The sequence below is a fragment of the Dromaius novaehollandiae genome, chromosome 17 (genome assembly GCF_036370855.1).
Source record: "Dromaius novaehollandiae isolate bDroNov1 chromosome 17, bDroNov1.hap1, whole genome shotgun sequence".
In the NCBI taxonomy this organism is placed as follows: Eukaryota; Metazoa; Chordata; class Aves; order Casuariiformes; family Dromaiidae; genus Dromaius; species Dromaius novaehollandiae.
In genome coordinates this window covers 15,952,179-15,972,025 of record NC_088114.1, presented here as the reverse complement: position 1 = coordinate 15,972,025, position 19,847 = coordinate 15,952,179, and the positions used below count along the sequence as shown (strand labels likewise).

Genomic DNA, 19,847 nt, shown 5'->3' with positions numbered 1-19,847 from the left:
GCAGCATCAAGCAAAGAGAATCCAGGCTCTCCCAATCTCCTGGCCTTTCCACAGGGCCTGATGGTGAAGGTGGAGAGAGGACCATGGGCAGGCCTGAGCCAGACTGTCCTGCCAGTGCCTGCCCACCAGCACGACCCCGCAGGCCGGCGCAGAGGCTGCCAGACCCCTAGGCATCCCTTCTGAGCAGGACCACGGCGCAGGTGGGCTAGGAGGACACGGCCTCACAGGCTTGAGCTCTGGCTGTTCAAAGCCCCTGGGAGGGTCTGGCAGGGACAATCTCCTCTGCCTTGCCAGAAGCAGATCCCTTCCCTCCCCTCCCAGCGTAGCTGCTGTGGCGAATGCTCCCCATACCCATGGCCGCTGACTCAGCTGGTGCTGTCAACACTGGGGAGAGGAGCAACCCAGGAGCTCTCTCTGTTTCTCCTTCCTTCCACCTGCTTCAGAGACAGACAGGCTAAGTGGGAGTTTTCCTGACCTCATCTCTCTCACCTGGGAACGCCTGACGCCCACAGACTCTGGGTCACTCTGGCTCTCCCCACACCCTCCCATTTCCCAGCGGTGTCCAGATTTCAGAGCCAGGATCTCACTGCATCACAAATCTGCTGGATCTGCTTGGCCCCATCTCCCAGAAGCAGCAGGGGAAGAGGGACAAGAGGGACCTGCCTCCCCAGCAGGATGGCTGGGCCAGGTGCCCCCTCCTCAGGCTGCCGAAAGCAGCCAGCTGTGTTCAGTGAGGAGAAGGAGGAGGAGACATCCTGGCTCTGCTGAGCCATGCTGCTTGCCCGTGGCAAGCACACGTGTAGCTTGACACCACTGCTCTGCTGTGTGCTGGTATCCAGGGCAGCTCCCAAGGAGCACAGCGCTTTTATAAGCGGTGACATCATGCTTGCCGAGTTTTGGGGTTCTTGCACGCCCCTCTCAGGTTGCCCCATGCCAGAAGGCTTGAGAGGTGCCCAGGTCCCAGGCAGGGGACAATCTCTTCTGGGCTGTGGGGGGACCATTTCTCCAGCTAGAGGAGGGAGTCGAGCAGCAGGGCTCTTTCTCCTTCCTCCTCCTCTCCTTCCTGGGGATTACGTCCTTGCTGGGGGATGAGAGCTCCAGCTCCTCTGAAGTTGGGTATCCTGGGTTTGCTGCTCTTTCCACAGAGCACCTGAGTAAAGGGGCACTTAGAGAGCTTCCCAGCAGAGCTCGGCAGGCTTCAGCCCACAGCTGCAATCGTGCTGCTTGCCAGAAGTGAGGAACGTCAGCGGTGCTGCAGCTCGGCACGGCCTTCCCACTGCGCGCAGCATGCCTCTGCTCCCTCGCTCCTGCAGAAGCAGCCTTTCCGCCAGCCCCTGGGAGCTGTGCGGTATGGCCCTGCAGACGTGGAGCAGGATGTGGGGTGGCCAATGATGGAAGAAGCTCCCTGCGATAGCTTCGCCACCTAAGGAAACGTAACTCATGCGTCTGTACTGGCTAAGGAAGGCGCGTCACTGCAGAGGACTTTGGTGTGAGGATGTGCCAAAGCTTCCCCAGGCAGCGGGTCTCTGGGCACTGCGTAGCCGGGACATGAATGAGCGCTGATGTTGGCATGAAGCCAACACACGATCATCAGAGGAGTCCCCCCAGGCTCTCGGGCTGCGTCTCCTCTAGTTTACAGCAAAGCTGTGAAGTGTTTCACACCCCCCACCAAACCCTCCTGCTAATATCTGGCTGCACTCATGCCTTCCCTGGTACCTTCCCCAGGCTGGGAGCTGGAGCTGCTGGTCTGCAGCCCCTTTATGGATCTGAACCTGCGGGGGCCAGAGGGCTGCGTGCCGTGTGTGCCCAGGCTGCCGCACCGTCCCTCTCCCTCCGGACAGCCAGGCTAAGGGAGTCTCTGGTTGCTGGAGGGAGGAGTGCACTCAGGAGAGGGCTTGCTGTTCACTTCCCTCCTCCTCCTCCTCCTCCATCATGTGCTGTCAGATGCATCCTGGGCTCTCTGCAAGGGACAAACGATAGCCATCCCCTAAGGGAACCAAAATATCCCTGTGCACCCACCCCAGGGAAAGAGAAGGGTAAAGGAACAGAAATGGGAGAAACACAGGCTGAAGCATGGCAAAAAATGAAACAGGGACAGGAGGGTCAAAGGGTTTAAAATGGAAGAACAGGGAGTGGAAGGGGACGCTGAGACGAGCCTGCTCTGGGCTCTGCAGGCCAGCACTGCTCGCTGCCTGGGGCTGCTTGCGGGTGCTGGGGTCCCCTGAGCTCTCTGCAGCTCGGCCAAGGCAGGTCTCGCGTGGGGAGGACATCAATGAACCGGTGAGGGGAGAAGCACGGTCAGAGTTGGGAGAGGGATCGAAGCATGGCTCTGCTGCAGCTGAATTAGCCATGGAGACTGTCAGGGCAGAACGGGTAAATTGGTGCTGTTTGCTCAGGAGGTGACACTTCTGCCTGATTGGGTACATTGCAGCCCTTTATTAGGCCTGACTCAGGTCCTGCCCAGACCCAGGGCAGGATTAGGTGTGATTAATCCCTGCTCTTTGCACGCACGCAGTGCAGCCTCCTGCCTGTGCTGGGGGTGCTGCATCACTCGAGATGTGAAGGAGCCACATGACAAGGAAAATCTCATTTCCAGGGCATCATGCTGCCCGAGGAGGGGTGATGCTGTTACAGGCACTGAATACTCCAGTACTCATGCCCGGCTGGGTGGGCTAATATGGGAGTCAGTGCACTGGGAACACGCCGCACCTTCCCTTGAGACAACGGTGATTTGCCACGAGTGTGCATCTCCAGGACTCAATCTCCACGTGTCTCTCCCTCAGCTGGCGTGCAAGAAAGCAAACTTGCTGGTATTGTCTGTCTGCCTGTCTCTAGGCACCGGTCTGTCTGCCCATGCTGTTTACGGAGGTACGGGGTTTCCAGCCGCTGGTGGGACGTGTGCTGGGGGTGGCTGAAGCGCACTGTGGAACTGGGGCATCCTGACCAACACACAGGCCAAGCTGTGCAAGGAGGAGCTGTTTTGCTGACCAAGGTGCTACGGATGTGTGTCTTGCTATGCCAGGTGTCTGTGCTGCCCCGCGCTGCAAATGTTGAGCAACCACTGGCGAGTCATTTGGGGGCTCAGCCAGCACCGTATGGATACCATAGCTCTGCCAGGTTTGCAATCATCTCAGTTCTGCAGCGTTGCACTTAAAAGAGCGGGACAATCTTCTGTGCGTCATCCAGGTGCAAGAGGGAGCCTGCAGGCCGCCTGGAAGGATGGAGACCTGAGCAGAGGTGCTGCTCAGCACTTGGCAAAAAACAAATGGCAGCTAGGAAACACTTTTAGTCCCACTTGTTTTAACAGTGATAGCTGGTTATGTGGGGCTTGCAGGCAGAGCCGGACCAAAGCGATCCCATGCTGGGCTGTATCCTAGCTCCTGGCCATCTTGAAAACGATACTTGAAACGGGATCTCTTTGGAGAGGGGTCAAAAATGGAAAGAAAACATCTCTTTCAGGCCAGACTGGAGGTCAAACACATGCTTTGCTTCTAGCTCAGCCTCAGCTCTGGGAGCCTGCACAAGGCCGTATGTGAAAGGGAGGCTGCTTCGTATTTCCACAGGTGGGACATCCCTAAGAGGTGACCCATCCACCCCCAAGCCCTGTCCCTCCAATTTTTTTGTCGCACTAAGAGTGAAGACAGCTACTTTTCCCCTTTTTGAAATACAAATCACAATGCTGAGACCTACCATGTCCAAGAAAGGAAAGGTTTGGTAAAAGGACAAGGGGGTTCAAGGAAAATACCACTCCTAATTGCTTACCTCTGAAAAGCAGGCTCCAGATGCTCACGAACATGTCAGTCCTTTCTGGGGGCTTCCCAGAAGACCCTGTGTTCAAAGCAGCCACCTTTGCTGCCTGTCTCTGAGGGCCTTGCCTTTCAAATAGGATTTCTGGCTGTTGGGATGCTGAGGGGGAGCCAAGGAATCAGTTTTTTCAGACTGACCTTAAAAATTTCGCTTCATTTACAGGCTGAGTGTAGAGACTAGAGGTATTTTTCTTACAGGGATGGGTCTGGGGAAGGTCCTCAGGGTCACAAGGATTGGAAGAGAAATTCAAAGATGCCACACTGTGCCACAAGCAAAGCTAAAGAGCCCTGGTCAGAGGAGATCCAACCACCCTGGACTCCCCAAGTCCTCACTGCAGCCTTCTACCGAGGTGAACAAATAGCCTGTACCGGGGTGACAAAATTGTTTGTGTGGAGAAAGCTGCAGCTCCAAGCCCAGGGCTGCTACTCCTGTGGGTCTCTTGGCTGGTGAGCACCACAGCTGAGCACTGCTGCCAGAGAGCACCTTCTCTCACATGCAGGCTGGCTCTCACAGGGCAGGGCCCTGCAGCCCTGCAGAGAGGTGGGTTTTCAGGATTGGCAGAATCACAAGGATGTTTCCTTCCTGAACCTGCCTCGGCTAATGGTGCCAGGATGGGCATAAGCATACCCCCTATGCTGTCCAGGATATGAGGTTTCTTATTAGGGCAGATCTACAGTAAGCAGGAGAGAGACTACCTGCATCAGCACTGGGGCCTACAGAAGGATGCCTCTCCTCCCTGTCTGTGCCCTGATACATGGGAAGGGAAAGTTCCCATGGGGGCTGGGATCATGGGCTCACTGAAAGCCAGAGGTGGGCAGGACATCTGGAGGCCTCTAGTCCATCCCCCTGCTCTGAGCAGGGTTATCTCCAAACTAAAGCAGGCTACTCAGGGCCTTGTCAAGTTGAATTCTGAAAGTGTCCAAGGACAGAGATCCCCACCTCTCTGGTCCCTGTCCCAGGGCTGCACCTCTCAGGAAGAATGTTTTCCTTATGTCCAACTGTAATTTCCCAAGTTGCATCTCACCCCTGTTGTCTCTCATCCTTCCACAGAGCAGCTCTGAGGTCCATCTTCTTTATACCTCCCTTTAGGTGCTGGAAGACTGCATTAGACCCTTCTATGGCATCAGCCTCTTCTTGTGTGACCTGTGCTCCAGACCTGACCAGCTTCATCACTTCCGCTGGACCTGCTCCAGTTTACTGACATCCCTCCACTACTGGGAGAGGGGCAGGTAGCCATAACTGGACCTGGATCACTGCACCTGGAAGCAAACCACACCTCAGCAACAAACACCCCAAAGCCCCGCTATAGCCTTGCTGCATCTCCCCTTCCTGGGCAGGGCAGACTAGGCTGGGGATAGTAACAGCTCTCGAGACCCCAGGTTGTCCTGTCCACTCTCCCAGAGAGGGAATGGGCTGTCCTTTCCCTCCTAGAGCCAAAAAACCACAGCCCCTCAATCCCTCACATCCAACTTCTTCTCCAGGAACTGCTCTCTCCTCTGTGCAGCACCTGCCTGGTGCTCTGAGCTGGTTTGCAGCAGGGTGATAGATTTGGGGTATTAATTTCCCAGGTCTGAAGGACTCCAGCCAGTGCAGAGAGCTACAGGCCCCTCTTAGCCACACAGCCTCAAGCAGCACAGCACACACTTCTGCTCCACGCCCTCGCCAGTCTGAGCCCTCCTCTTCATGGGTCCGGAGGCTCACCTGGAGCAGTCTGAAGCCTGACTGCAACTCTGTGGAGATGTCCACGTACCAGAGGCACAAGAGGACCTTCCACAGTAAATGGCAAGCCCAAGCTCACTGGATACAGAGGTCTCCTGTGGGTGCAGACCACAGCAGAGGAAAGGGTTTCCCTGGGAACGTTGCCCTCCTGTCCCAGGAAGCTGGGCATGTTTACTGTGCCTTCTTGAACAAACACCTATATGGAAACATGTTTGTATGGTAACAAAAGCCATCCTCAACAGATCACTCCACCACATGACTTCTCCTCTGAGACTTGGGAGGAGGTGACAAAATTGCTTCTATTAAAAGAGAAAAAGAGGCCACGGGCACATGCACATGCAAACAAGCAGGAAGCCCATACAACTGTCCCCTTGTGTTGCCTGGCTCAATGGCTCACTGTGCTCTCATAGGCCTCCAGGACCATGGAAACAGCATCATAGGCACTAGTACCAATTTGTCCCAAGAAATCTGAAAGCCCATTATGTTACAGGAAACCTGTAACAGTCCAGTCCTGGTATTCACTAATGAGCCAGATCATGTGCTAATAAAGGGTTCTCGGATGCCACGTGCCCTCCATGTGACTTACCTCCACATGGCTGTATATGGCACACGGTTTGGCTCTGTGTCACACCTTCTGGCTTCCGTCAACTTGCTAATTGTCAGTGATTGATCCATATTCCAGCAAAGACTATCATGTTCTTATGGACTGGTACAATGAACCTTGCTGTACTGCTGTCTGGTGACAGCTATGATTGTTTTCAGGTTTATTCCCTCATGGCAGTACTTGTACCAGCCACAGGCTCTTCCACCTCTTTCAATCTCTAAAATTCTTCAAGACCAGGGTCTTTTTTGATCATACTTTTTATTTACATTCACTTCATTCTCCAGTGGGACAGTCACAAGGAATTAGGAGAACTTGCTGAAATATTTCTGAGCATATATGCATATTCTTCCTGGCCATTCCTTCACCAGGACCCACTCTTCCATTCTCTTCCACAACATGAGCTGTACCCCCTGAAGTTACCTGAACTTTGCAGGGTAGATACTGTGGGTAGATAATGTTTTTTCGCAATGTGCTATCTTCTGTGTGCAAAACATCAAATGCCTTCCTACTTGTAATAAATCTTCTCTTGTTACTGTTATTTTCCATTATTTTTATAGCTATTTCATAGACTTTTCTCTGATGCATAGCTGACTTGACATCCTTCTTCTATTCACTTCTTACTCTACACAAAACAAAATAGAAAGTTATGGGTTGTAGACCATCTGTGCAGGGAACTGTAGTCTTATGCCAATGCTGGCTTTGTAACTTCTTTTCTGGTCTAGACAGCTTATATAAGAAAGATCCAAACAGCTGCCTTGTCAGGAGTCCTCCCTGCCCAGTTGTGACTCTGCCAAGTCTTGCATTGGACTCTTAATCCTTGTCGGTATGTCTAGTCTGCTGCAGTCAGGCAGAGTTATGTTGCATTAAAATACCCTGTCCATATACAAAAAGGATGGTAGAACTTCCTTTGGCATTTCACATGTGGTCTTAAATTCATGGTGGAGATGGGAGATGAATTTATCCACAGCAAAGCCAACACGAACAGATCTGTATCCCACCACAGATGCTGCATGCAGTGCTCCTGCCAGCTTCCCACGCTGCTCTGCTGGCTCCCTGGGTTCCTATGATGTACTTTTCTAAACTTTTCTTCTCTGGAGGTCATTCTTTTAAGTCCCAATTTCATCTGCTAACTCAGGGTCATCTTTTGTTTCAGCTCACGTGGAGGTCACAAAGCTGGGTTGTGCTCCTTGTGACTCAGTTACAGCACCCTGATCAATAGGGGATCCCGAGCTTTAGTGATTGCTAAGCTCTTGCTCTGGCTCACTGGGCTACAGACAACTCAAATACAATAGAGTCACCCAAATCCTGCACTGCTGCTGTGCTAAATGTGACTGCATCTTCGCTGCCAGTGCCCCCATTGCACCACAGCCGGCTGTGTCCCTTTGGCTGCGCCAGCGTCCTGGACACTGAATGCAGGGTGCGTCCCGTAGACCCTGAGCCTGGCAGCATCATGCAAGGCTTGGATGCCACCCAGCTGTACCCCACTGCAAGCCAAGTGTGGAAGAGATTGCTTCTAGGCACCTGGGGATGTTCGGTCATGCCTTCCTGCTCTTGGTCTGATGTTTTCTGTGCCTCGGGGGCTCTTCACTCTCCCAACACTCAACATAAAGTCTGTGCCCGCAAGGTTAGCAGTTCTTTGCTCTTTTTTACTGTACCATGGGGACAGAGGAACAGCTTCCTCTCTGTCCCCATGGTGCCCTGCAGTTTCTCCTGCTTCCCTCCTCTGCCCCTCTCACACTCCAAAACAACAGGACTGAGACCTTCAGTGAGAGAGGAGACTGTTACCTACAAAAAAAACCCTACAGTAAACCTCCTTTAAAGAAGATAGTGGAGGTGACTTTGAGGTTGTTTTATTTATTTTTCCTCCATCCAAAGCACAGAGAGAAGGGTTTCCAAGCCATTGACCAAAGGAGCTATGAATTTCACTGCAGAAACACCAGTTCTTCCCCAGTGCCAGATATCTCACTCCGCGCTCCAAAGCTGATGGACTTTTCCTAGGCATATTTCTAGTTCTACCTGAAAAACCACTGGCACTTTACAGTGTTCACGGTTTTGAATGCTGGAGCTTGCTCTCCCTTAAGGAGTTTTACTGTCTTGACATCCCCACAGACAGCCCCTGAACATTAGCCATGTTTTATAGCAAATGCCCTGTATAACCCAGCTAGAAATATGTGATCTACAGCTATCACCTGCCATCATACAATTCCTTCTCTCTGCTCATAGAGAGGATGGCATAAGAAATAATCTCAGAACAGCCTTTCCCAAAAACACAGATGTTTCTTACAGGTTGTGCCCACATTTCAAGTAGGAGGGGGCCCCTTGTACTGTGTCTGGTCTCTCAGAGAAGCTGCTCCACCAGCCATTCTGATTGCTCCCAAAGTGTGCTCCACTTCTGTCCCTACTCCTTGCTCCAGCAGCTGTGACACAGGACACAAAAGCCAGCTGTTACAAAATGAACCTGTTTCTGATCCACTCTCAGCATCAGGCATCCTTCATTTACCTTTCAGTCTTACACACGCACATTCCTTTGCCATCCTGCAAATCAGCAGGCTGTTGTTGCAAGGCTCTTTCTTTTCTCCCAGTATCGGTTAAAATGTTTCCTGGTCTCAGGGGCCAGCGGGTAAATTGAGCCTAACAGAATGATGAAGAATGGGGAGTTCATGGAGACTATACAGTGATGCAAAGTCTCCAGCTGATGTTGAAGAAAACACCTCAAAATTCTTAAGATGCTCATGCTGTGAATTTTTCTACCCACTCCAAACAAATACAGTGGATACTTCCAGACTGGTCTCTTAGGAGGCAGCAGCACCACAGAACAAATTCTGCTCTGTACTTTGGGTCCTGCTGGAAGCAAAAAAGTAGGCGTCTAGTCCCACCAGCTACCACATAGGATTAGAGACCCCATCAGTCCAGGCCTCCTTAACAACCACACACTGTGCCTGGCCTGGTGACCCAGTGAAGGCCATAGCCTCTCAGTGGCAGCATGAACCTGCAGCTGACCCTAAACTCATTAACTACACCTCAGTAGCAGACTAGGATGGTGAACTTTGAGCCGAGCATGCTTCTCCACGCTGCATAGAGGTCCCACCAATGCACTGCACCCCATTGATTCTGTTCTTGAATTAATTACTGCATCTTTCTTCTTCTCGCTTTAGGGATGCACTTGTTCAAACAGGTACCCGGCTCCTGTCTGTTAGTTACTGGCACTTCTGAAAGTGCAGGAATAGCCATCCTTCACTTGCCTGTGTGCCCGGAAGCCGATGCCTGCCCATTCCAACAACCACTGCTTGACAGTCTGACATCAGCTCTGCCAACAGGCATGGGAAAGCAAGAATGGAAACAGCTCCTTCCTTGCTCAGATGTGAGCCCTGCAAAGGTAGGACCCTGACTGTCTTCAATACAGGCTTGTACCCTTCTCTGCCTGGCAGATCTCCGGACCACGAAATACGCACAGAGCAGAGCCCTGGGTGTGGGGTAAGACATTGCTCCACATCAGGAACTCTACAGCATGCCAGAAACCCTTCCAGCGCTAGAAAACCAGCGACACCTTTGCCAAACCAGAGGGAAGGTAAGTCCCTCTGCAGACTGTGCTTCAGAGAACCTCAAGGAGGAGCTCATAGGGGCATGCCACAGCCTTTAGACTGTCTGATCCCCACCACCCCTCAGTCTCCTAGTGTTGCTTGAACCCTGAGAACAAGTAACACATCTTGCAAGGTGACCTTGTTCCTGGCAAGAGTCCCCTCTCTGCACAGCCAATGCAGCTGGAACAGGGAAGCTTGTCTCTCACCCCTTAACTGTCCCATCCTGTTCCCACAAACAATCTTCTCATCTTCCACTTTCTCAGTCGGAAAAGACTGTCAGATCAAGAGCTATTTTTGAGGATTAACCAAGGATAAATTCTCTTTTCTCCCCCTTGCTTTTACAGTGCTTGGATTAAGGCCCCAGTTACATGTAAACAGACTGTAGAGTGGAGGGAAGGCCTTGTCATGCCCAGAGCATGAATTGTGTAGTCGGCAAAGCAGCAAATCTCGGAAAGTGGGGGAAGGAAGTTCTGTCTTAAAGCAAAATATTTAGATTCTGTGGAATATTGGCCAATTACAATATTTTTCTTCAAATAAAACATTTATAAGAACACAGAAATAAATATTTGAGAATGTAATATACCAAAGCCCTGAGTCATTTCTGCTGCAGAAGTTTTCTTCCATTTTTCAAGCAGCTTCCCCATTTAGGGTTTGGAATTGGGATGGCTTCTGGTGGCACTGAGGTGCACTGACAGGTCCTGTGACATTTATCCCTGCTGCATGGAAATGCTGTAGCTCCTTCTGGCAAGGGGCATCTCCTAGTTTGAGCTGAAGGCCTCGGTATGCCAAGGACATGCAGTTCTGTGAGTGTAGGAAATTGCCTACAACATAGATCATGCACAGATGGGCAGAGCCAGAGGTGCACCCAGCTGATGCAGCTGACTGGACCCTTCTCAGTTGTTTAGCATGGCCCATAGATTGCTACTGAGTCTGTAAAGAGAGAAACAGGGGAAAGGAATAAGGTAATTCAACTGTTATCATAGTTCCTCTCCCTGCAGCACTGCCAGGTGTGCTCCAGTGATGACCAGTTCAGAGCACACTTATGAGCCTAAGCAGGCACCACATACTGCAGCTTCCATCGGTGCTAATGTAGGGGGGAAAAAGAGAAGAGGCTTTTTCTTCTCTTCTCCTTTTCTCACGTCTTCCTTTCCTCTCTGCTGCTGGCAGTGCTCTGTTTTGTAATTCCAGCTTGCAAGATCAGCTTCAGATCCCTCTTGATGTAGAGCTTAGCACCTTTCCCTGCAGGACAGGTGATACCACGCCACGTGCAGTCCTTGGGCCTATCTGCCAGAGGTCTGAACACTGTGTCTTGTCAGAGCAAACTTTGCCGTCTTCTTTCACTGCGCACAGCTGATTTCCCACTTTCTGGGAGTTGTGACAACTGTGAAAATGAGGCACAAAGTTCTCACAGTTACACATATTATTATCTGTATGCACCGTGTTTGGCCTTGCATGGGACACAAAATACCCTCATTTCTGATCAGCTTCCAATCTCAACTGATAGAATCTAGAAACTGAGGCCAAGCAGGAAACAAGTCAAAGATGGTATGTGGTACAGAGGGTACGAGGCAGAGGACAGAAAGAGAATGCTCAGAGATAGGTAAGAAGACAAAAAGACTGGTGTGCGTTCAAAGGAAAAGAAAAGAAATTGGGAAGACAGGGAGGAGAAAGCTACTGACCTCTCCCAGAGTTAACTGGCCAGCTTATAAAATGAAGAACTCTCTGCTGCAGCCTAGGGAAAATAGGAGCTATGCAGAACAGCAGACCATCTGGTCAGAGAACATCTCTCTCCAGAACACTCATTTCATATATTGCTCTTCAAAAAGAAGTTACTGTAAAAACAAAGGCATTGGACATGTGCAGGTGGTGTCTCAGCTTGCTGAAATGAGCTCCCAAGGTTGGGATGAGATTCACTTTCTTAATCAAAAAAGGCACTTCCAGCAGTAGCTCTTGGAAAAAAGGCCGATGGGCAGTTTACCCTGGGAGGTGGGAGGAGAAGGCATTTCTTGATGTTCCTCAAGTCATTTCTTACTAAAGACTCTGCAGGCTGATATGGATACATATGAGATTCCTTAGAATGTTTTTTCTGAGATTCAGATGAACCGAAATGATAATTTGAGCCACATTTACTGCAGACATTGTTAGGGAGGTTGCTCAGTCTGTCCTCCACCCCACCCAAGGTGTGGAACTGCTGGCATTAGGGAGAGCACCCCCATCCCCCTCACTGCAGAAGCAAGGCAGACTCACTGGCATGGTCAGAACAGGTTTATTGTCCTGCTCCTGGCTGCATTGATGAGGCAATCCCCAAGCATCCCTGACCATGTGGCTTGCTTTGCCTTATACTTCCTTCTATTCCTCCCATTTAAACAACCCACTCCTGTTTTTCTCTTTCCTCATAGGCCCAAGTTTTGCAGATTTTACAGTCTTTCTCAGTACTTGCAGCCTTTGGTCAGCAATACCAGTAAGGCAGCACCAGCTCTCACTACCCTCAGGCACTCTCCATCCAAGGGAGGTCTGACACTCTCCTCTCACCCCTTTTGTCTGCTTGCTTCTCCCTTTATTAGGTTAGCCCCAGGTCAGGGTTGGCCAGCTACCTTTGCATCTCCATTGTATGCTCCTCTGGCAGTTTCTCACACTGTTACCCCCCCACTATACCCTCAGGCCAGGGCTGGCCATCTGCCTGCACCTTCACAGAAATGTCATTAATGCTGGTATACTCCTACACATTTCAACCGCTGTCCTGGCTGCTGCAGCATCTGCGCTTATTTTGATGTATTGAACAAGCATGGTGACACCTCCATACTTCTTGCAAATTAGACACTGATGGGATTACAGGGCTGCTGAGGTCACACTACCACATGGGAGATCCAGCTGTGTTGGCAAAACCTTTCCTAACCCATGACTGCTTTCTCTTAATGACAGTAACTGTGTCTGGAGGAAAGATCTGAGCAACAAGAACAAATAAGTTCAGGGTGGAGTTGCTGGAGAAAAAAAAAGCCATGCCCCACAGCTTTGTTTTCCTTTCTCTCCTGGTGCTACATTCTGCATGCTGGCATGGTGTTCTTGTGTTTCACACCACCTCTCGCTTCATGCTTGTAATTCTCATCATACTCTCTGGCTTCCCATTAACCTTCACATGGTCACACACCAGAGAAGGTGCTGTGTCTCCATACAAGTCCTTCAGTCCTCTCTCCCACCAATGCAGCTGAGCCCACTTCGTGTCTTCGGTGATGTCAACTTCATACAACGGAGGACAGTCTGGGATTCCAAAGTACATCTTAGCTTGATTTCAAGCTACGACAACAATAGCAGTAGGATAGATCTTGCCAAACCTTGTCTGTCTGCATCTAAAGTTAGGGGGGATGAATGCCTTCAGAGGTGACAAAAGACATTTCACACATTGCAATATTCACAGCACACAAAATGGTAGTTATCTACTGACAGTCATCACTGAGAGATGTTTTAATGAGAAGAACCTGTGGAGCCTCCCCAGACATATTCTGTTTCAGATGAGGTCATATGGCTGGTCAACTCTTCACTCGCAGCACAGCTCGGTCTAGTTGGATGCTATTTCTCAGTGTAACTAACACTTGAGGTGTCACTGAACTTTTCACTACATGATCATGCTTTCAGTTGCTTATAAGTCTGCCAAATTGAAATCACTTGAACTGTCTATATTAGGCATGTCTGTCAGGGTGATTTTAAATGACACTTTAAATCAAATGAAAAACCACAGGTTACATAGTCCACCCATTTCAAATAATGAGATAGCGAAAAATACCTTTATTTACTCATGAACAAAAGAAATTCCACTAATTAGTCGCTTTGTTAAGAAGCTCATGTACCTTTTCATTTTGGTAAAGGCCACTGAGTATTTCCAGTGATCACAACTTGGAAAGAGGGAAGCCTCAAACTCAGGATGGGGGAGCCTGACAGGTATTGTACTGGAGGGTCCTCACGGTCTGACAGTTCTGCTGAATGCTTCCTATTTCTCACTTCAGGATGTCTCCTGCTCTTGTCTATTCCTCCCCTTTCCATTCTTCTGCCAACTATCTCTATTTACAAACTCATTTCTGATAGCCAGTGTCTCACTGACAATAATACCTAAACTGGTATTTTCCAAACTAGGTGAACAAAATCACACATTTAAATCAGTGGTGTGACTTTTCCAGGAGATAAGCAAGAGGCTGACATTTGGCACTATGGAAAAGGGCTTTGGATTTTTCTTTGAGTGCTTTGACACATAGTGAGGTACTCATGTTTGAATATTTTGGTCAGCATGTCTCATATGGACTGGTTCACTGACTGCTCACTAAGTCAGACTGTTCCAGGGAAAAGACACACAGAGACTAGATCTCTCAACACAGGAGAAAAAGACAATGCTGCCACGAAGGGAGGTTTCACACCATCTTTCATTTGAATTAGTCAACAAATTGCTCTGCTACCTGATGTGAATGATGGAACAGCTGGGTAAACACACCTATGAATAAAATGAACAGGTCTACCTCAGGCCACATATGGTAGAATTCCTTGCTATAAAGAACTAAGGGGAAAAACACTTGCTCTTCCTAAATTCTTGACTTCATGGCTTGTATTTGAACAGATGCTGAGATTCAAGTCATGCTCTGGAAAAGGCAGAATGATTTGATGAATAATGCAGCTCCCTTCTACGAGCAAGTACGACAGGCAGGCTCTATTTAAAGAAGCATACCTTATGCTTTATTGAGGGAGTTGCATACTATATAGATCAAGATGTCCAAACCCAGCTCTATGTAAGAAACTCAGCCACAGGTTAAAGAAGAGCAGCAAGGGTTGCCTCAGGCACCATAAACATACAGGCTGGACAAGTTCACCATTCTGTAAGTCACTTATCATGATGGTTATATGCACTATAGCAAACTCCGTTGTCCTCCACCGCAACAAGAGCCTCTCCAGAGTGATTCTATCGCCTATGATATTTCGTTTTATACCACATCTGTGCAAGAGACAAAGTAACAGAACAAGCTAGACACATTCTATCTGCTCATGTAGGATGGCTGCAAAGAACCACTCACTGAACAGGAGCATAGGAAACTGCTATTGATGGCACCTCAGGTTCTGCACAGACTGAATTCCTTCAAATGTTGGATCTTTAGCGCCAATTCTTATTATCCGAGACACTGGAAAAGCAGCCATCCTGTTTTAAAGTCCATTTCAGAAGGAGAATCTGATGTGATTTTCCAATGGGCAATTCAAGTATTAGCAAAATAATTCTGGCCTTTGGGATTGCAGTATCCTGCCTGTGGTTCAGAGGGGGACAAGATTTACACAGCACGCACGGAAGACAGCCCAACTCTGCTCAATCACTTTGGAATTCAAGATGAATCAAAGGCACAGAATTCAGATAAGAGTGTTTATGACTTTGCATATCCTCTCTGTTAATCTATTTTAGCAAATACGAACACATTCATCAGCTTTTCCTTAACGATTTCACAGAGCCTTCATCAACAATAGGAGCTGCCAGCTGCAGGAAAACTGAACAGCAGTTGAAGTCTAAACACAAGTATGTTGTAGGCCAGAAGCTGATAGTCTCCAGACTGGATTTCGGCTGCAGAATGACTTCATTCAACTGCGTAGCTGTGCTCGAGGGATCACTGCCTCAGCCCCTGCGCACAGCCCACGAGGCTGGGCAGACGCGGCCTCCTTGGGGCTCGCTCCGCTGCCCTCGCGCTGCGTTCGGGCCCCATGCCAGGCGTCGCGGTCACGCCAACGCTGCGGGGTGACAAGCGAAGGAGAAGCCTCTTGGCTGGTGCTGATGTTTGCGCCCAAGATTTATCATCGGCTTAAAACCCGACGAGCTCGATTCGCCACGGCTGTCTTCGCGAGCGGGCGAGACGCCGCCATGCTGCGTTGCTGCGTTGCCCCGTGAACGCTGCTCGCGGGCCGGTCAGGCCCGCTAGCGCCACCCGAGCGCGGCAGCGGAGAGGTCAGACCGGACCGGGCCTCCCCTCCCCGCGGGGCGGTGCGCGCTTCCCCCCCGCGCCAGGCCGATGGTTCGGGCGCCGCCGCCGCAGGCCCCGCCCCCGCCCGCGCCTCGGAGAGGGGAGGGGGGAGGGGGCTGCGCGCGCCGCCGCCGCACTCACCCGCCGCCGCGCGCGCCCCTCGCCCGCCGAGCACGCCCGTCACGCGGCGCGCTGAGGCCGCGCCGGCCCCCGCCATGGCTCCGTCGTCACGCGCCGCGGCCTGGCCAATGGGCGGCGAGCGCGCAGGCCCCGCCCCGAGAGGCGGGGGCGGCCGGCGGGTGGGGGCGGCGGGGCGCGCGAGCGCGGCGCAGACAAAGCGGGGCCCGGCAGGGGTGGGGGCGCCGCCGGCAGCCGCGGGCCCGGCGGGGCGCGGCGCATGGCGCTGGCCGCCCGGCGGGGGCGGCGACCGTGACCGGCTGCCGGGGGGCAGGGGCGCGGGGGAGGGCGGGGAGCTCTCGGGGGCGCCCGGGGACGGGCCGCGGGCACACGCGGAGCGCGGCCGCCGCCGCCGCCATGGCCTTTGCTAATTACAGCAGCCTGAACCGGGCGCAGCTCACCTTCGAGTACCTGCACACGAACTCGTGAGTACCGGGCCGGGCCGCGCCGCGGGGCCGCGCCGGCGCCGGGCGCCGCGCCGGCGCCGGGCGCGTCCACGGCGGGGGGCGGCGGCGCCGCCGCGGCCTGCGCTGCCGCCTCCCGCCGCGCAGGGCCGCGCCCGGCGAGGCGAGGCGCCGCGGGGCAGGGCCGGGCCGGGCCGGGCCGCGCTGCCGCCGGCAGGTGAGTATGGGGCAGCGGGGCCGCGCGGCCCGGGCGCGGAGCCGCCGTCGCCTGCAGATGGCCTGCGCCGGCCGCTGGGCGGCGCTGCCGTGGCCGGAGCAGGGCGGCGAGGCCGGTCTCGCAGGCGCCGCGGGGGCGGGGGAGGGGCCGCGGCCGTTGGTCTGCGCCAGGCTTCGGCGGCGCCTCCCCTCGGAGGCCCCTCGCGCTGGCCGGCGGCGGCGGCCGTTGCCCTCCACGGCTTCCCGTTTCGTTCGTGCCCCAGCGCTCTGTGCAGGCGCCCCTCGAGCAGGAGCGCTGCAGTTGTCTGCCGACCGGCTTCTAGGAGCCGCCGCTGCTGTTGCGGGATGCTAGAATCCCTCGAAACGAGATACCCTCCGAAGAGATGAAGCTTCGGCTGCTTTAGACAGGGTTGCTTCAAAATACCTGCCTGCGCGATGGGAAGTGCCACCGGGAAGCGCTGCTTAGCCGAGCTAAACACCCACCTGAGACCTGCCTAGCACAAACGGCCTTTGTGTGTGCCACACACAAAAGAGCTTTGAAGAGGAGCCTGTTCCTACAGAGCAGTGCGTTGAAGGAACAGCATGAACCACGTTTGATGTTTCTTCGTTTTCGTCAACTGGGGACCAGTGACTGGCATGAGATTCTCTTTAACAGTTTGTAGAAGAATTCACTCTTACTTTTATCATGGATAGAAGAAGAAAAAAACACTGGCTTATTTTTCTTCACACACATTTCCTTATGTACGAAGGCAAGCTTAGAATGAGGGACCTCAGTGGTCTGCAGCAGCCTAAAGACCTCAGACGGCAGCGTACAACTTAATTTCAAACTAGATCTGACGGTGTTTTTGTTGGCAGTGCAAAGTACGGCTGCAAGAGCAGCTAGTCTGCCAAGTCTCATTGTTACTTGTGTCAAGAGCATTATGCTTAGTTTCTTTCCACCATAAGGAAAGCCAAGTTTTTACACAAGAGAAGAAAGATAATAACAGCCTGGTGTCACCCACGGATCTGTTATCCTGTGGCTTCAGTCTCTGGTTTGGCCCGCAGCAGTTGCATGCGCAGTCAGCAGGATGGTGTCTGAAGACAATAGGCAATACTGAGTTGCTGTCACTAGCTTGCGAAAATGTTTCTGTCCAGATGTGCAAAGCAAACACTCTTACAGATTGAAAAAACAACTGTATGGCACAACTGTCGAAAGCTTATATGTGTCTGCAGACCACTGGAATTCTGGCCAAGAAGATAATATAAGAAGCATAAGAAGATAATTAAAGACTGCTGTGAAAAAAATCTGTCATACACTTTGTGACTACAGTAGTTGTTTCCCTAAAGTGTTAAAGTTACTCTATGCTGCCACCATATTTTCTAGTCATCTTATGCTGTGGATTTAGCAAAGCATAACTGCATTATGAGTTTGTTGGGAAGAGTTGTAGGCTAATAGCATATGGATAAGCCAGTGCCTGGGCTTTTGATCCACCATAAGTGAAGAGCTTTTTGAGATTACAGGGAGCAGTACATAAGCTTCCCTAAGAACAACAACCATGGAAAGGAATGGAAACAGTGGAGATACTTTTAAAAAGTTTGTGTGACAGGTAGAAAAACAACCACCCCACAGGATTTCTGATAATGGAGATGCTTGTTTTTTCAGACTATGTTCTCTTGCAGTGGTATGCTGAAGAAAACAGTACCATCTCAGTCAAATTTCACTTCAATAATAAAGGCGTTGTTGCAGTCGCGGAGTTGAAGTTCTTTAAGTTGTAGTTAACCATCAGTCATCTAGCTGTTGAGCTGTGGAATGAAGCCCTGATTTATTTTTGCTCCATTTTTAGGCTTTCTCAAAGCAAAGAAAAGTTTTAGTGTAGTCAACACTGACTAAAATCCAAAGTACTTTTCAGAAGTCAGTTTATGTGGTCCCTTATCTTCGGGACTTGCAGCTGATCTTTAGAATAGCTTCTTAATGCTCCCATGCCTGATGGCAAACTTCAAAGTGTATGCTTAAATTACTTCAGTTATTTTTTTTTTTTTTTAATATCACTGATATTCTTGCAAGTGCTTTTCTGAGACTTGAATAGTTGAGCTGTGAAAGTCCTTTTAGATCTTATAGTGAAAATATCCATGCATAAGCACATGAAAACTATCAGTGCATTTTTTTTTTTTTTTATGGTGGCTTCTCAAAGCTGCCTACCTGCACATAGGTTGGTGGTCTTCCTTAAAAATTAAATGCTGCTACTTTAAAACACTTTTGAAGCTATTCACTGAGATTAGTACAAGCAATGTGCCTGGGCCCAACTGACACTTTTTGTATTTTGAGTATTTTTAATGCATAATTGAAGGAGCATATTAAAACATGAACACCTGAAATTGTCTTCTAACAGCAGTGCACAGGGAGGAGTTAACTCTTGATTGAACTTAAGGTTCTTTCTGCAGTCGAAATTGTCCTGATAAGCACACCTGGAGTGGAAGAAGTTCACTTAAATGGAAAGACTTCAAAGTAACTGAAGAGTGACCTTGAGAAATAATGATGATAATTAACTTCTGACCCCCAAACGCTGGCCCAAGCTCTCCCGTTTCTTCTGTGGATGTTTTCTGTTCTGGCCTGAAAAGTTAAAGTACAATTAGGAGAGAAGAGCTCTTATTTCTGACGTGGATGCCAAACTCCCAGCTTAAGTATTTTCCCAGATGTGGCCTCCTTTAGAACAAAAATAAAGTCTTACGTCTTTCATTAGTAATTAGGTACTTGTCTGACTATGTAGGATTAGGAGTCTGACGGGGTTCAGACAGAGGGTGAACCTCTAAGGACTGCTCACAAAATAAGCTTTTTGTGGGGAGGGGAAGGACATTACTCTCAGTGGATTGTAGAGATGTTTGAAATCGGTCATGTTCTCTGGAGTCATCTGACTTGACCTCTCACAACCAGAACTCGAATAAATACATTGGCAGCGTTAGACTTCCATTTTCTCTTGTTCCTTGTCGAGTTTGGACTCCTGCATAGAGCTGTCTTGAATGAAAGATTAAAAAAGAAAAAAAGGAGAAGGCTCCCAGGCCAATCTATCTATGCCAAGATGAGCTGTCACTGAGACTACAGATTTGAATAATGCTCTTTTCTTTTTCCCCCCTCATGTTTCATTCCAGCAGTCATATAATCAGTAACGGTTATATTTCAAGTGCTCTGGACTGCTTGAGGTTAATATTACCTCTGATGCCAGCGTAGCTCACATTTAAGGGTTTTCAGGTTATGTGCAAGCTCTGGTGGACTCCATTTTGCCAACAGCTTAGCTCGTGCTTTTGAAAGTTACCTTGCATGTAAAATAATCCCAAGCATTTTTCAGAGGGAGGGGTTGAGGGGAGGGGTTGTCACTGGCTG

General features: G+C 50.6%; 1 protein-coding gene and 1 long non-coding RNA gene across 3 annotated transcripts in view; one reads left to right on the top strand and one right to left on the bottom strand.

The window, feature by feature from the left end:
• Positions 1–13,474: 13,474 nt before the first annotated feature.
• LOC135330222 (uncharacterized) lies at positions 13,475–15,985 on the bottom strand. The gene is made up of 2 exons (XR_010392095.1): positions 15,834–15,985; positions 13,475–15,462 (listed from the first exon to the last, which is right to left on the bottom strand). It is a non-coding gene; the product is annotated as an uncharacterized LOC135330222 (long non-coding RNA).
• The window catches only part of MORC2 (MORC family CW-type zinc finger 2), a 46,953-nt gene continuing 43,079 nt past the window's right edge, over positions 15,974–19,847 (top strand). The window contains exon 1 of one of the 2 annotated variants that reach the window (XM_064522350.1): positions 15,974–16,294. In XM_064522350.1, coding sequence (XP_064378420.1) covers positions 16,227–16,294 — 68 coding nt within the window. In that variant the 5' untranslated portion in view covers positions 15,974–16,226. The remainder of the gene's footprint in view (positions 16,295–19,847) is intronic. The other variant, XM_064522349.1, reaches the window with a different exon arrangement.